At 45.0% G+C, this 16182-nt stretch overlaps 1 protein-coding gene across 1 annotated transcript in view; it reads left to right on the top strand.

Annotated features, from left to right (window-relative positions):
• Frmpd3 (FERM and PDZ domain containing 3) overlaps positions 1-16182 on the top strand; it is a 69784-nt gene that overhangs the window by 36937 nt on the left and 16665 nt on the right. Inside the window, 3 exon segments of the mRNA XM_015497966.2 lie at positions 1928-2017; positions 4505-4684; positions 15919-16063. Coding sequence (XP_015353452.2) covers positions 1928-2017; positions 4505-4684; positions 15919-16063 — 415 coding nt within the window.

Genomic DNA, 16182 nt, shown 5'->3' with positions numbered 1-16182 from the left:
CCGGGGGGGGGGGGGTATGGCAAAGCCTGACCTGGAGAATGGGTCACTGGGCAAACATAGGAGGAGGGCTTAGGCCACTGCTACACTAAGACACAACCCTTTGCCTCTGAGAAACTCCCTCTCCCTGCCTCTCCTAGCCATGCAAGCCCTTCTTAGGCTTCTAAGGCTCTTTCTGCTTTAGCTTCCTGCCCAAGAGGCAGGAAGATGGTGAGAGGTACTAGCATCAGCATGCAGATGTAGACACAGGACACAGTCACCCCCATGTATTCCACCCATTCCAGATTTCTTGTATTATCAACTAGCTTCTCTTTTAAGATACAAATTTCCCTGGAGAGTTAAGCCATTCCCACCTTGCTGTGCATATTTAATCGGATTGTTTTTTTCTCAGCTGAGAGCACCAGTGCTCGCTGGCTCCTCAGCTACCTTTTTTTTTTTTTTTTTTTTGGAGGCACTCCAATGCTCCTCCTGGAGATATAAAGATGAAGAAGGCCTGATTCTGGCCCTGGAAGCAAGCACAGTCTAGTGGGGAAACACAATCAGCAGACTCAACAGTGCTGTAGGCACTGTACTCTAGCATGGAGGAGGGATCCCAAGCCTAGGTTGAGAATGGAGAATAAGGCCAGGAATTGGTACATTTGAAGCCAGAGCTGGGTCTTGGAGGACAGGCAGAGAGGAGTTTTTCTAGATGTGATGGTGGGGGTGGTCAGTAGGAAGAAGACTTTCCCAGGTAGGAGATCCATCTATACAAATGCCCAGGGATAGGAGAGACCTTGGTGCAAGGAAAGAAATGCAAATAGCTGGACCCAAGCAAGTACACAGAATGCAAGGGATGTGGTAAGGGGGTGGGGAACAAGAGAGGAGGCTGGGTAGGGGAGAGGTGGGCAGGAGCCAGTTCCTGGAGGGCTTTGTGTGCTATGAAAAGGGGTTGTATTTCACCCTGTAGGCAGCAGGGAGCCATCTAAGGGTTTAATCAGAAAGCCAATATGATTAAATTACTATGTTTTAGGATGTCCCTTCTAACAGTGTGTGGAAGTGTTTGAGGGGAAAAATATTAGTACTAAAGGTAACCTGGCTGCCACCCTGACACAGATAGAAATGCCAGGCAGTGACTGTGGAGCAAAAGAAGAGGGATGGGTAGATTGGAGAGGGAGTTAGGGGAAAGAATCAAGATAATTTGATGACTAGTGGCCCTCAGATCAAAGGATGGAGGAGGAGTCCAGTGTCACTCTCAGGTTTCTGATTCAGTTGCCCCAGAGATGCTGATGGAGACCTGGAATGGATGGATATCCCCTTGGGAAGTAGGGGTGCTCAGTATTAAAGCATTAACTGAGACACCCCCACCTGGAGATAGCCAGTATCTAGGTGGTTCTGAGGATTTGAAGAATCTTAGGAGAGATACATAGATTGGGCAGGGTGTCAAAAGTTGGGGAAGAGTTGGGCACAGTGGTGCACACCTGTAATCCAGCGGCTTGGGAGGGTGAGGCAAGATCATGAGTTCAAAGCCAGCCTCAGCAACTTAGCAAGACCCTAAGCAACTCAGTGAGGACTTGTCTCTAAATAGAAATATAAAAAAGGATGTGGCTCAGTGGTTTAGTGCCCCTGGGTTTCAATTCCTGGTACAAAAACAAACAAAGAGTTGGGAAAGTGTTGGAATGAATCCAAGAAGAAAAATGTAGTCAGCTGGATGCTTTAGAAATGAGGATCAGGGCGTCAGAGGAGGGTTTAGAAAGTGAGATGGGATGCTAGATGTGAAAGCTCCCTGAACTGGAACCTTCCTGTTATTTTACTCAGGCCTCCTCACATTCCAAGTGTAGTAGCTTAATGCCTTCAGCCTGTCCTAGTATGTCAAGACTCCTGTTTGAGAAGATGATTTGTTTTTTCTGTGCTCCTTGTGCTTCTCATATTTTGAGATGGGCTGTTTCCACAGGGCTCTGCAATCCAGGCAAAGCTCCAGTACCTTCGAATTCTGAATGAACTTCCCACCTTCACGGGCGTTTTGTTCAACACTGTGGGACTGGTCAGTGGGGTAAAGGGGGGAGGGGAAGGGGTGTTATCCTTTTGTTGACGTTTGTCCATGGTGGGAACAAGAGAGGAAAATACAGTCCGCCCTCCATATCCTTAGGTCCTGTATCTATTGATTCTACCAACTATGGATCACAGCTATTCAAAAAAAAATTGTGTCTGTACTGAATGTGTACAGAATGTTTCTTGACACTATTCCCTAAACAACATAGCATAACCATTGTTTATGTTTATATTGGATTAGGTATTATAAGTAATCTAGAGAAGATTCAAAGTATACAGGAGGATAGGTGATAGGCAAATACTATGCCATTTTCTCTACTGGACTGGAGCATCCACGCATTTTGGTATCTGCAAGGTGTTGGGAAAAGTATAAACGGCAGCCATACCCCAGAGAAAAAACCCCAACATGGCGCCTAAGCACCTCTTCTTCCTACCTTCTTCTTTTCTGCAGTGGCGCGAAAAGTTCCCGCCCGTGTGAACTCTCCCGCCGGCGCCAATTTCAAATCTCGCTGGCGGGGAACCTTAGCCCCAATGAGAACTAATTCCTGGGCTCCGGAGCTGATATCTGAAAGAACTTGCCAATAAACGGGTTGCCTGCCATTTATCTAAACCCTACCATCTCCCCCTTAGTTCTATATAAGCACACTGCTTTTTGCAATAAAATTGGAATTCTCCCGGCGAAGTGTCTTTGCGTGGGGAATTCTTTCACAAGGGAGTCCTGAAACAAATTCCCCATGCATACTGAGGGCTGACTATATTTGTTTTCAGCATCCCTTCATCGCCCCTTTGTGTTCCCCTTCCTCTATTTCAGGAGTTGGCACACTTTTTCTGTAAAAGACCAGATAGTAAATATTTTAGGCTTTTACAGGTAGACCAAATGGGTCTTTGTGGCAGCAACTTAGCCCTGCTGTCTTAGCATAAAAGCACTCACAGAAGCCTGGCGTGGTGGCCCATGCCTGTAATCCGAGCAGCTGGTGGGGGATAGGGAGCTGAGGCAGGAAGATCCTGATTTCAAAGCCAGCTTCATCAATGGTGAGGAGCTAAGCAACTCAGCGAGACCCTGTCTCTAAATAAAATACAAAATAGGGGTGGGGATGAGACTCAGTGGTGGAGTGCTCCTGAGTTCAATTCCCGGTTCCCAAAAGAAAAAAAAAAAAGCACCCATAGACAATGTATTAACAAATGGGGTTTGCTGCATGCCAATAATTATTTAGGGACACAGAAAGTTGAATTTCATATAATTTTCCAGCGTCACAAAATATGGTTCTTTTGATTTATTTACAACCATTTAAAAATGTAAAAAGCATTCTTAACTCTTTGGCCATACCAAAACAGGTGGTGGGAATGATTTGGCCCTTAGGCCATAGGTTGCCAGAACCATTGCCCTTACAGATACTCCCAATGGCCTCTACCCCAGGTTTCCTGAGTCCTTATTACTGCCCCCCTCCCCCTGTCCCAGCACCTCCACTGCCACAGCAATATCCTAGGGCTGGCACAGCTTGCTCCACCCACAAGATGGGCCCCAGGCTAGTTGACCCCTGTAAAAGGAAATTCAAATCATCCTGCTGATTGGATCCAGGTGCTTGGCAAGCTCTGGAGGGAGCACACAGGAGGAAAGCAGCTTATTAAAGTGCCTATAACCAGACACAAGAGGTTCCTGGGGTGATGCTAATGGCAGGGAATGGGCCAGCCAAGGGCTCAGGCTTGATGGCTCCAAGGAGCTTGTCAGAACCATTAAAGAGAATCAAGTCCATCAGGCATAGAGGTAGCCATTTTACATACTGGAATTTGCAGAACACTGAAAGCCCACTGACCTGCCCCACCCCCTGCACACACCATCAAATCTCTCTGCCCTCCACCACTGCTGAAATTCCCATTGGCCATTCTTTTGAATAAAGATTGCTAGAATGCCTATTAAAAGGTACATATCCTCAGGGAAGGAGGCCTCCATTAAGCACTCAATCGACCCTTAACACCTTAGGCAGTTACTTGGTCAGTTCAGCTTTTGGCTTTGGATGAGAAGTTCAGGTTTGAGTAGCTGTTGGAGGGGGGAGGGTAAAGTCCAGACACAATGCTGCCTGCTTAGGCAGAGCACTGGATGGGGACACTGAATGACCCATAGTAACCTTGGAAGGTTTAGCTGGGCTTAGTTAGGGGAAGTTTCTCCAAGGGCCCCAAAACAAACTTCACTTATTCTCACCATTTTGCTAGAGCCAGCTCTGCTGCTACCCACTTAGCCTGCTGTTGAGGCTAAGGTATTGATTTAGACAATGGTTTGGGTTCCTATGTTGGAATAGAGAGGTTCCAGACCATTTCCCCTCAAGGTTGTCCTCTGGCCCTGGAACTGAACCCCAGAAATTTCCAGCCCCACCAGCAGAACCAGCCCAATGCATATTTTGTGTTTTCTCCTTTTACTTCTTCTTCCTCACATCCTACCCCATTCTTTATGTTAATGCTACCTGCCACACTTGGGCACCAGGACGAGAAGCAGTCAGCCACCACTCTCCTAGTGGGACCCCGTCACGGCATCAGCCATGTTATTGACCTCAAAACCAACCTCACCACTGTGCTGTCCGAGTTCAGCAAGATCAGTAAGATCCAGCTGTTCCGGGAGAACCAGGGCGTGGCCCGTGTGGAGACCAGCATCATGGATGCCAAGGTAAGCCCTACTTTGACAGATTACTTCTCTCCAGGAACTGGCTTTGGGACCAGAGGAAGAACTAAATTTCTGAAGAGAGTTTGAGCCTCTGAAGTTGTCACTAGAGGAGTTTCTGGAGAGGGGGACCTCAACTCAGGACAAGTGAGGTCCTTGGCATATGTGAATTTCAGCATGTGCCAGTCAGAGGCACAGACAGATTTATTTAGGAAAGCAAAGACACATTCAAGAGGAAATGTGGGCTATCTTAGGGGAAAGACATCTTTTGGGGTAAGTCAAAGAATACATGTTCAGCCGGGCATAGTGGCGCACACCTGTAATCCCAGAGCCTCGGGAGGCTGAGGCAGGAGGATCTGAGTTCAAAGCCAGCCTCAGCAAAAGAGAGGCACTAAGCAACTCAGTGAAACCCTGTCTCTAAATAAAATACACAAAATACAAAATAGAGCTGGGGATGTGGCTCAGTGGTTGAGTGCCCCTGAGTTCAATCCCAGTACCAAAAAAAATAATAATACATGTTCAAGGGAGAATGGGGCCCATCTCCAAACAGAGAGACAGCAACCCTTTGTTCTGGGTTGTCAATATTTTACAGAAGAACAGTAGCTAGGGGTGGACTAGAGGAGTAGTCAGGGGAAATTACCAGTGGGCCAGTGTTACCGCTGTTGACAGGTGACGAGTCCTTGCTTCCCCAATGTTGAAGAATAACACCAAAGAAGCACGCCAAGGCAAGGTCAGAGTAGAAATTAGAAGTTTATTAAAGGACAGCAGAAAAGACTTCTCCCGGAGGAAGAAGGGGACCCAAGAGGTGGAATCCGTGGAAGTGCGGTTGTTTCCCCTTTTTATAGTTTTGGTGATGGAATGTAGGTTGGAAGGCCCGAGGGGTGGGACACAGGTGGGCCAAAGAAGTAATATGGTCAGGAAGGACTTCTGAGTCAGCACCTTTTTGCTGGGGGCTGTTCATTAACATTTCTTTGAGGTGGACTTTGGCCTAGGGCCTTTTCGGGACTTCATTAACATTCCATGAGTTGTCCTGTGTTTTCCCTGAGTCATTCTCCGCATGGTCTCCATTTTAGATTTCACTCGATATTAGACCCGATTTACCTAACTACACTGACTACCTAACTTTAAATCTGGCTTCACCAGGGGTGCAGTTTAGGGGAAGAGCCTGAGGCAGGCATGAGGCCCTGGGGTCCATCCTCAGCATCACAAAAGATAAAGTAAAAAATAAAATAAAAGACGTATCTCAATCTTGCGCCAGTTTTCCCTGCACTTTCATACTGCCTGCTACGGGTTACATCTTGCAGGCAAAGATGTGGGCCCAGGGTGTGGGCCAAAAATGAGGGCTAAAGATTTGGGTTGGTTTGCTCTTGAGTTGCCTGTTTTGCATTTCAAAGGTTCATTCCATCATTCTTATTGTTCAAGGGCACTACCTTTGGAGACTCAGGATATTTTTCTCTCTCTTAATTACTATCTCAAAATTAAGTTCATTGATTCTAAAATGGTTCAGGCCCTGGGCCCCTTTGGGCTGCTCTATCTTTCCCTTCTCATCCCTCTGGGACATGCACTTTAACCTTATAAGGTGAGCCAGCAGGAGGGAAGGACAGGGAATGTCAACTCAGCAGGATTCCATTCTTCACAGGACAAGGGACCTGGAGAACTTGGAGCTAACCCAGGCCATTATTTCCCATTCATTCTCATGGCATAGCACACATAGAAAATTATATTCACATGGAGCTTTGGGGTCAATGGAGCAGCCCCATAGACTAGCCATCCCAGGCCCCACCTGGCTGCCTCAAAGGCCTAAGGAGTGGATGTTTTGGCTCATTTCTACCACATACACTGGTTGGGGAACACCCACTTTGTAGTACTGAGGGCTGAACCCCAAGGGCTTTCTACCACTGAGCCATATCCCAACCCCTTTTAATTTTTAAGACGAGGTCTTGCTCATTTGACGCGGCTGGCCTGGAGCTTGCAGTCTTCCTGCCTCACCCTCCCCAATTTGCTGGGATTACAGGCATGTGCCAGGGAGCACTCACTTTGAATCAGGGGGGAGGGGCCATATGAGCATGTGGACAGAACCAACAGGGCCTGGGGAGGGGGAAACAGGTAGAGCTTCATCCCCATTTCACGTCTCGGAGCCCAGCTCTTCCAGAACCTCAGAACTTTTCCCACAGAACAGCACCTTCAGGCAGGAAAGCAGCTGTCTCACCTGGGCAAAGCCTGGCAGCTTTGGTCAGCCGCCTCCTCCACAGCTCCTGTTTGAATACAGTGACCAGCGTGGGCTGGGGGCAGGCCTGCCTGCCAGCTGTCGGAAGCCAGTTTAGAGGAGGTGCAGCTTTCTTTTCTTAAAGGATTTCCCAGGAGGCCATGTTGTTAGCAGATTAAGAGGTGGAGTGTTTGCTGTTTCTAAAAGAGCAAATTATTTACTTTATTTTTGTATTTGTGAAACCCAGAAAGCTTGCTTTAGTATGTTAATTTCTCCACCTGTGATTCATAGGCTTCCCATTGGTTTAGGAACCCGCCTGTGCTTAGGTTTAATTGGCTTGTAGCCACTTCCTCAACCAATGATCGCTGCCCTCCTCAGATGTTGTTAGGTAAAAAGCCAAGTGAACTGGTAGGGAAGGGGGAGGAAAGACGGGACCTGCAGGGGAGGTGTGGCTTCCTGAGAAAGCAAAAGGGTTTAAAACTGAGAATCAGCTTTCTAACTGAGTCTCCTTCTGTGTTCTATGGGTAGTTTTCCACATTTAGTTGCACAACAGAATTTTCTTGAGCTTTCACAAAATACAAATGTCTGGGTCTACTCCTAGAAGGGATGATTTCATTGGTTGGAGGTGCAGCCCCTAGGTTGTTTGTTTGTTTTGTTTTGTTTTTCAGTTTCCCAAGTGATTTTGTAGTACAACCAGTTTGAGAGCACACAGGTTTAAAACCTGTGTCACCAGAGCTCTGCAAGGAAACAGACCAATTCTACAAGTGAGACAGCCAACTGTTGCCAAAAGCTTGGTTCTTGTCCCCAATGTCAATCCAATAATGAGGACGTGGTTTTGAGAAAATGGAAAAAGAAGTTTTATTGCTTTGCTAGCAAAGGAGAAACACAGGGGACTCCTATCCCAAAGGCTGTGATTCTGACATTCAGTGGGAACTTGGGGCTTTTAAAGAAATGATTTAAAGGCTACATTTCATGTGTTCTCTGTTGGAGTTGTAATTCATTTGTTAATTTGGGAGACAGTAATTTTTGAGATCTCTAGTACCATCCCCAAAGAGTGGATTACTTCGTTCCTACAGTGGGTGTGTACTCAGTGACAGATAACTCTGCTTAGGATGGGGAAGAAAGGTAATCCTGTTTCCCCTGAGGTTAGGGATGGGGAGATATTAGGGAGGAGCACAGAGAAGTGTAGATTTCTGAATCAGACCAGTGTGGTTCAAATTCCAGGCCTACCATTTCCTAGCTCTGTGATCTTGAGAAAGTGTCTTAACTTCTAAATTCTAATTCCCTCAACTGCAAAATGGAGCACCTATCTCAAGAAGTTGTTATCAAGATTGAGAGGGGGCTGCGGTTATGGCTTTGTGGCAGAGTGCTTACCTAGCATATGAGAGGCACTGGGTTCAATCCTTAGCACCACATAAAAATAAATAAAATGAAGGTATAAAAAATACAATAACAATTTAAAAAAGATTAAGTGAGAACAGATGGACATGCTGGCACATGTTTGTAATCCCAGCGGCTCAGGAAGCTGAGGCAGGAGGATTGTGAGTTCAAAGCTAGCCTCAGCAACTTTAGGAGGCCCTAAGCAACTTAGTGAGACCCTGTCTGTAAATAAAATACAAAAATGGCTAGGGATGTGACTCAGTGAGTAAGTACACCTAGGTTCAATCCCCAGTACATATATATATATATATATATATATATATATAAAGTGAGAGGGCTGGGGATGTAGCTCTATGGTAGATCACATGTCTAGCATGTTTAAGGCCCTGTGTTCAATCCCCAGTACCACCAAAGGAAGAAAAAGACCATTAAGTGATAAAATACACATAAAATGGCTTAGTATACTGCCTGGCACACAGTAGGTGCCCAACAAATGAGACCTATTGTTTTTTTCAAAAGAAAAACATCAATAATAGGAAATAAATATTATAGATCAGTGTGCAATGGAACATAGAACACAAAAACAGGAAGGAGTTAACCAGAACTGGATTCCCACAAGAGGATGTTTTAAGCTGGATCTTGAAGTGATAGGCATGAATTAGCAGAGAGAAGTGAGATGTGTTCAAAGGCAAGGAGCAAGCATGGAAATAAGCAAGCCATATGTGCAGGTCGATAAGCATAGTTGCTTGGCTGGAGAGGAAAATAACAAGAAAGGAGATCAAACAGATTGCCGGTAGGCAGAATAAGTTGGCCTCAAGGGTCAGTCCAAGGAATTTACATTGAATTAGGTAGGATAGTAGGAATAGTAGGTTGTTGAACAGAAGGGTGTTGGTATGCAAGCTGATTTGAACTAGAGTGCAAGATGGGTGGGAACAAGGCTAGTGTGAAGCCAGGGAGGTGAGGAAGGGATTGTGGTACCAGTCCATGGGCAAAGTAATAAGGGCCTGAGCTGGAAGAATAGCAGCGGTTAAAGATAAAAAGTAGGTGTGAAGCACGTAGACTCATTAAGATGCACGTGTAACCAGGTACAGTAGTGCACACTTGTAATGTCAGGCTGAGGCGGGAGGATGGCAAGTTCAAGGCCAGCCTTGGCAATGTAGTGAGATCCTGTTTCAAAAATAAAAAATAAAAGGGCTGGGGATGTGGCTTAGTGGTAAAACACCCTGGGTTCAGTCCCCAGTACCCCACCTGCAAATGTACCTTTGTGTCCTCCCATATACACCTCTGAACCACATACAATGCACATGTTTTGATATATGTAACCCCATTGCCTGCTACATGCAGCCCAAATGCACTGAAGAACAGTACTGCATGCACAGTACTCCCTCAAGAGTATTGTGGGTGTCATGAGTGGGTGTTGAGGAGATACTACATTATGGGATAAGCAGGAGATGATATTAGTGAATGGATGGGGCTAGAAGGTTGCACTTTGCAAGTGGGAAATAGCTAATGGTTAGGTAGATGATATGAATGCTTAAAGACACAACTGTCAGGTGGTAGATGGTTCAGGTATACTCCACTTTAAGCAACTGATAACATGCCTGTGGAAAATTAGCCACTTTATGTCAAAATTTCTCTACTTTGTAATGAGATTTACCCTATGTAGTAGTCAGAATAATGCCTCCCCTTAAAATGTCCATGCCCTAATCGTCAGAACCTATGATATGGTATGCATATGGCAAGAGGAGGATTAAGGTTGCAGATGGAATTAAGATTGCTAATCTACTGACCGTAAACTAGGGAGGGTGGCCTAGATTATCCAGGAGGACCAATGTGATCACAAGATTTCTTGGATATGAAAAACAAAGACTGAAGTTCAGAGAGATTTTTGTGGATGTGTTGTTTCTTGGATTGAACCCAGGGCCTAGATACCTGTTAATGCTCTACCACTGAGCTACATCTCCAGCCCTAGAGAGATGTGGTATAAGGACTCAGCCCAACTTTTCCGGCCTTGACGATAGAGGAAGGGGCCCTGAGCCAAAGAGTGTGGGAGGCCTCCAGAAAGCCAGAAAAGGCAAGGCAACAGATTGTGCCCTACAGCTCCCAAAAGGGACACAGACAGGCCTACACTTGATTTTAGTTCAGACTTCTGACCTCCAGAACTGAAAGAGAGTAGATGTGTATTATTTAAGCCACTATTTTTTTCATATTTTTATTGGTACATTATAATTACATAGAATAGTGGGATTCATTGTTACATATTCAGATATATTTATGATATATCAATATAACTTGGTCAATATCATTCCCCAGTATTTCCAATTTTCCTCTGCTCCCTCCTCCAGGTCCCTTTCGTATAGTCTACTGGTCGCCCTTTGATGTTCATGAGATTTTCCCCATCCCCACCTTTCTTTTCCTTTTTCCTCTCTAGCTTCCACATATGAAAGAAAACATATGACTCTTGAATTTCAGAGTTTGACTTATTTTGCTAAGCATAATGTTAAACCACTGAATTCATAGCCATTTGTTATAGCAGCAACAGGAAATTAATAGACTCTGAGATTCCTTCAAATAGCAAGTATCAATATAATTTCATTGATAAACATGCTGTTCACACCCAACCTCTGTTACGTAAAATCAGACACACCTGTAATCAGAGATGTCTTCTGTATTCATCACTGGTTATAAATTTGTGCTCTGAGATGGGCAACACACTTTTTAACCCTTTTTCAGATAAATCAACAGGCAAAATAGATGGATGACATCATATTGTTAGCTTGAAAGCTGCCATGGTGGGAATATGCACACCAGAGAACATGACAAATACTACAAATCAAGATTTGGAAGAACTGATTACAAAACATTTGCCAGTGCACCACTGTGTAGGGAGCACTCTGTTTCAGAGATCTAAATTTTCTTAACAGAGGCATGTAAGTTAAAGACCAAATTTGGCCCATTTTCCCCTAGATATGCCATTCTGGTTTGGGAATATTCTGGAAGGGCCTGATGAAATTAAGATTATTCACTGATTGCTGTTTCAATTTCATTACTTGATATTGGTCTGCTTAAGTTTTCTGTATCTTCTTGGTTCAATTTGGGCAGGTCAAATTTTTTTTTTAAAAAGATTATTATTGAAAACAGTTCTCAGCCCTGACTGCACGTAAGAATCACATATGAAGATTTTTTAAAACACTGGATGTTCCAGCTCTTCCTCTCAGACCATTTAAATAAGAATTTCTGGGGGTAGGACACAGGGATATATAGGTCTTTGTGGCTTCCCAGGTGATTCTAATGTACACTGGGCCCAAGAACTCTTGCCTTAAGTGATATTCTGCCTTGTCCCCAAATTGACTGTACCCAATTAGCCTTTCCCAGCACTGTGGATCTGAAAGCAAGAACTGAAAAACACTAATCCCCTGGGACTCAAGGACCTCCATCTTGTGCTTTTGCCTCTCCAGACCCCTGGATTTCCATCCTTTCTCTGTTGTCAGAGATGCTAGAGTGAACTGAGGCTACTCCACGGCACCCCAGGAAGGAGATGTGGCTGGAGCATGTCAAATTAATCCTGCTGTACCTTTTCCTGGCTGACTCATGCCTCAGACTCCATTCTCCTTATCTTATTTTCCACTTGAAGATAGCCTGAGCATATTTAGCTACAGTTTTCACTCAGCTGATTTGCTTGTCGTGGAGTGAACATGAGGTAGTGTTCAGATATCTTTCTTTAATAGATAGCAGTCTGGGACTGACACACCACTGGGCCATTACCATACCCTATTACCACAGAAGCACATAAGGGGAAGAAAGAAACTGTCAAACAAATGTCCCAAGGGATCTCTTGTGGCCCTGTGTGTCTGCCATTGTCATGTTTGAACTGTATTGCTCTAGTACTTTCTGTAGGGACAAGCATTACATTAGATGTCCTGATCATTAAAATCTTACTTAAAGTAAAATGTTGTTTTTGAAGGTTTCTAAGAAACCTACCCAACCTTTTTGCTAGCCTGCCTTTGCTTTGATTTTTACCCCTGTTGGCAAAAAAAGCACATCTGTGTTTCTTTTACAAGCCACAATTGGCCTGTGCTGGGGCCCAGTTGGCCATCTGGGATATGTCAAGGAGAGGTTTCTGATGTGCTGTGCTGAGCCAGCTGGAGATGTGCTTGGCCTTCTCTGTGCACAGGATTTCACCTTCATGCTGTTATAGTGCCGACATCATGCTGTATTGGGGGTAAATGGAAACGAATTGAAGTCAGACAGTTAAGTCAATTGACCAGTGAGTCACCAGCCTCCAGTCAGTAATTCTGTTCATTAGACAAACAACCGGCCAGCCAGGTAACTAAGCAGGCAGAATGGGAGGCTGTTCAGCATTCTGCCTTCCTGCAGCCATCTTGGCACCTAATGCCAGAGTGAGTCAGACTGCCCAGCAGTCAGTCAGCCTGTCTGTCCATCAGTCAGCCAGCCACTCAGTCTGTACACTGGTCAAGTGTTTCCCTCATTCTATTTGTCAGTGCCATTTCCTCAAAGAAGCTTCCTCCAGCTTCCAAAATCAAATGTCATACACACACACATCTTCACACCCACCCACTCACTGCTCTAGGACATTCTATGTACTGATAGCTCTCTGTACTTTTCCTTCGTAGTGCTTATCACACCTTGCAGTCATATTCATTTGTGTGAGTATTTGATTTGTCTTATTTCCTGCCAGATTATAAGGTCCATGTGATAGAGACTGGGACAGCCTGTTCTGGAATGAATGGATATAGCCATCCATTGGTCATGTTCTCCAGGAGGCAACTGGCCCATTTGTAGCATCTGGCCAGGTGGACAAAACAGCACAGGAGCATTTCAGCCAGAGGGACAGCATGGGTTAATGTTTGGAGGTGTGAAAGAGCATGGTGAACTGTAAATGATGTGTCATTGCTGGAGCATAGGGTGAGGGACAGCGATGGGTTGAGAAAGGCACAGGCAGAAAGGTAAGGAAGATGTGGTTGGAGACATAGGTTGAGTCCAGGTTCCAAAGGGCTTTGTATGCCATTGTAAGGCAGTCAGATTTTACCCTGTAGGTGATGAACTATGGAAGATTTTAAGTGACAATTAGAGTTGTACTTTAGAAATACCCCCTGGGCAGCATTATGAAGGTGAAGCGGAAGGAAGTGGGAAGAGACTGGAGGCAGAAGGGCCAATCAGGAGGCTATTATAAGGAGGTCCCTAGGTTTATGTGTCCTAACCTTCTCCTTATCATGAGCAAATGTCACAATCTATATAGCAATACATACCCACAGATGAGGCAGCTTTTCACCATAGCCTGAGAGGCTTGGTATCAGCACACTTGTCAACCATTTACATATCCTTTGAGAAGTTTGGGCCTGGGAGGAAGATGATTAGGGCCTTATGAAGTGGTGACAGCAGAGATGGCCGTGGTGTTTATGAATGCTTCTGAGGCAGAGCTAGTGAGTCTTGGTCCCTCAGAGTAACGGTAGTAGCAGCCATCCACACCCACACCTCTGTGTGTCCTGCTATTGGTGACAGGGTGTAAAACAGGGATATCTAACTCACCCTGCCCAGTTCCATACCCAATGTCTTTTTTCTTATATGTAAGATTGACCATTCTGCTGTGACTGAAAAGTATCCATTAACTAAAGAAACAAACCTCCCCAAGCCCCCCCCACACACACACACTTTTTGGTACTAGGGATTGAACCCGGGGCCCTTAACCACTGAGCCACATCCCCAGCCCTTTTTATATTTTATTTAGAGACAGGGTCTCACTAAGTTGCTTAGAGTCTTATTAAATTGCTAAGGCTGGCTTTGAACCTGTGATCCTCCTGCCTCAAGCCTTCCGAGTCACTGGAATTACAGGTGTGTACCATGACACCCAGCCTACTTCTTTTGTTAATGCCTGGTCTGGGAATTCCAAAATGCTGTGGCCACCCACATCCCCATGGCTCCCTCTTTAGACAGTCTTCAGTAGTCATTATATGAAGACCAGGGAGATTGCAACCCTCAATGACTTCAGTGTGATCCATAGGTAATCAAGTCATACTTTTAAAATTATAGTAGAGATATTAGAAAGTTTTCTTGAAAGGGTACTGTTTTTTTGTATATAATTGCTAGATATCTGTTAGCCAGCTTACCATCACTGTGACAAAATTACTGAGAAAGTCAATTTAAAAGAGGAAAGATTTATTTTGGCTCATGATTTCAGAGGTCCGTGGTTTCCAGGCCTGTGGCGAGGCAGAACATCATGGCAGGGAGCACATGGTACAGAAAAGCTGTCACATTACAACAGTGAGGAAGCAAGGAGAGAGCTCACTTTTAAAACAAAGCCACTCCTCCAAAATGCTTAAAGCTATGAATCCATAAATGAATTAATCCACTGATGAAGTCAGAGCCCTCATGATCCAATCACCTCTCCAAGGCCCTGCCTCTGAACACTGCTGCACTGAGGACCAAGCCTTCAACAACCGAATCTTTGGCAATCATTTTTCATCCAAACCATAGCTGCATACAGTGGTGCACATCTATAATTTCAGCTAGCCAGGCACCGTGGCACACGCCTGTAATCCCAGTGGCTGGAGAGGCTGAGGCAAGAGGATTGCGAGTTTAAAGCCCATCTCAGCAATTTGGGGAGACACTTAGCAACTCAGCAAGACCCTGTCTCTAAATAAAATACAAAAAAGGGCTGGGGATCCATGGTCCAGTGGTTAAGTGCCCCTGGGTTCAATCCTGTGTGTGTGTGTGTGTGTGTGTGTGTGTGTATTTTTCCCCAGCTACTTGGAAGTCTGAGGCAAGAGGATCACAAGTGTGAGGCCAGCCTCAGCAACCTACTAAGACCCTATCTGGAAATGAAATAAAAAGGGTTGGGGATGTAGTTCAGTGGTAGGGCCCTCATGTACAAGGCCCTGGGTTCAATCCCCAGTACCAACATAAAAAGCAGCACCAATGCAAATTTCAAGGCCACTTTGGGAAAGAGAGGGCATTCAAGAAGATCTGAGCAGGACTGCAGGCCAGAAAGTATTTGCCCCTAAAAGGACAGTTAGGACTTGATTCCATAGAGTGTCCCCTATGTTCAGGGAACTGCTCTGGGTATTATAGGGGCCTATGTAGATGAGTATGAGATGATTCTCGCATGCAAGTTGCTTACAGTTAAAGATGTCCCAGGTTGGGCTGGGGATATAGCTCAGTTGGTAGAGTACTTGCCTTGCATGCACAAGGCCCTGGATTTTATCCCCAGCACTACACACACAAAAAAAATAAATAAATAAATAAAGATGTTCCAGGTCATTCCTCAGCCTAGCCTAGACCCCCAGCTCTCTCAACTGGCCTGCACATCTGCTGAGCTGTGAAAAGCACAAATACAACCAGCCACAATAGTTATGTGATGTTATATAATTCTGGTCTTTCTCAGTAAAGGTGCTTCATCAAATGTGTGAGTAAAGGTTGATTGAATTTTGATATGTGGGTAAGAAAATACTACACAGAAATTCTCAAATCAGAAGAAACTGTTTGTCAGGTTATTTGCCTCAATTTTTGGTTCAGAAAACATGGTTCTTATAACTATAGAAGCCATCTTTTTTCTTGTTGTTGTTACAATCCTCCTGGAAATGTACTTGCCTTCCACTTTCTCACAACTTTATGTTTCTTTGCATCTTTTCTGCAGCCTCTGGTGCTGTTGATGGAGTGGCCTGAAGCCACCAACTTTGCCTGCCTGATTGCGGGGTACTGCCGCCTCTTGCTGGATTCCAGGAAGATGGTCTTCTCTAGGCCTGCCAGCCAGCCTCTTCCACCTCCAATGATCAAGGCAGGTAGGGCTCAGCCTCAGTTTTCCATGTGCCAGAGGCCCTTTGGACCCTAGAGATGTGGAGAGAGGAGCTCTGCTGCCATAGCACTTACTCCTTGCAAAAAAAAAAAAAAAAAAAAACAA

The sequence above is a fragment of the Marmota marmota genome, unplaced genomic scaffold (assembly GCF_001458135.2).
Source record: "Marmota marmota marmota unplaced genomic scaffold, marMar, whole genome shotgun sequence".
NCBI lineage: Eukaryota > Metazoa > Chordata > Mammalia > Rodentia > Sciuridae > Marmota > Marmota marmota.
Note: the sequence above shows the minus strand (reverse complement) of the source record. Positions and strands in the feature narration are given on the sequence as shown.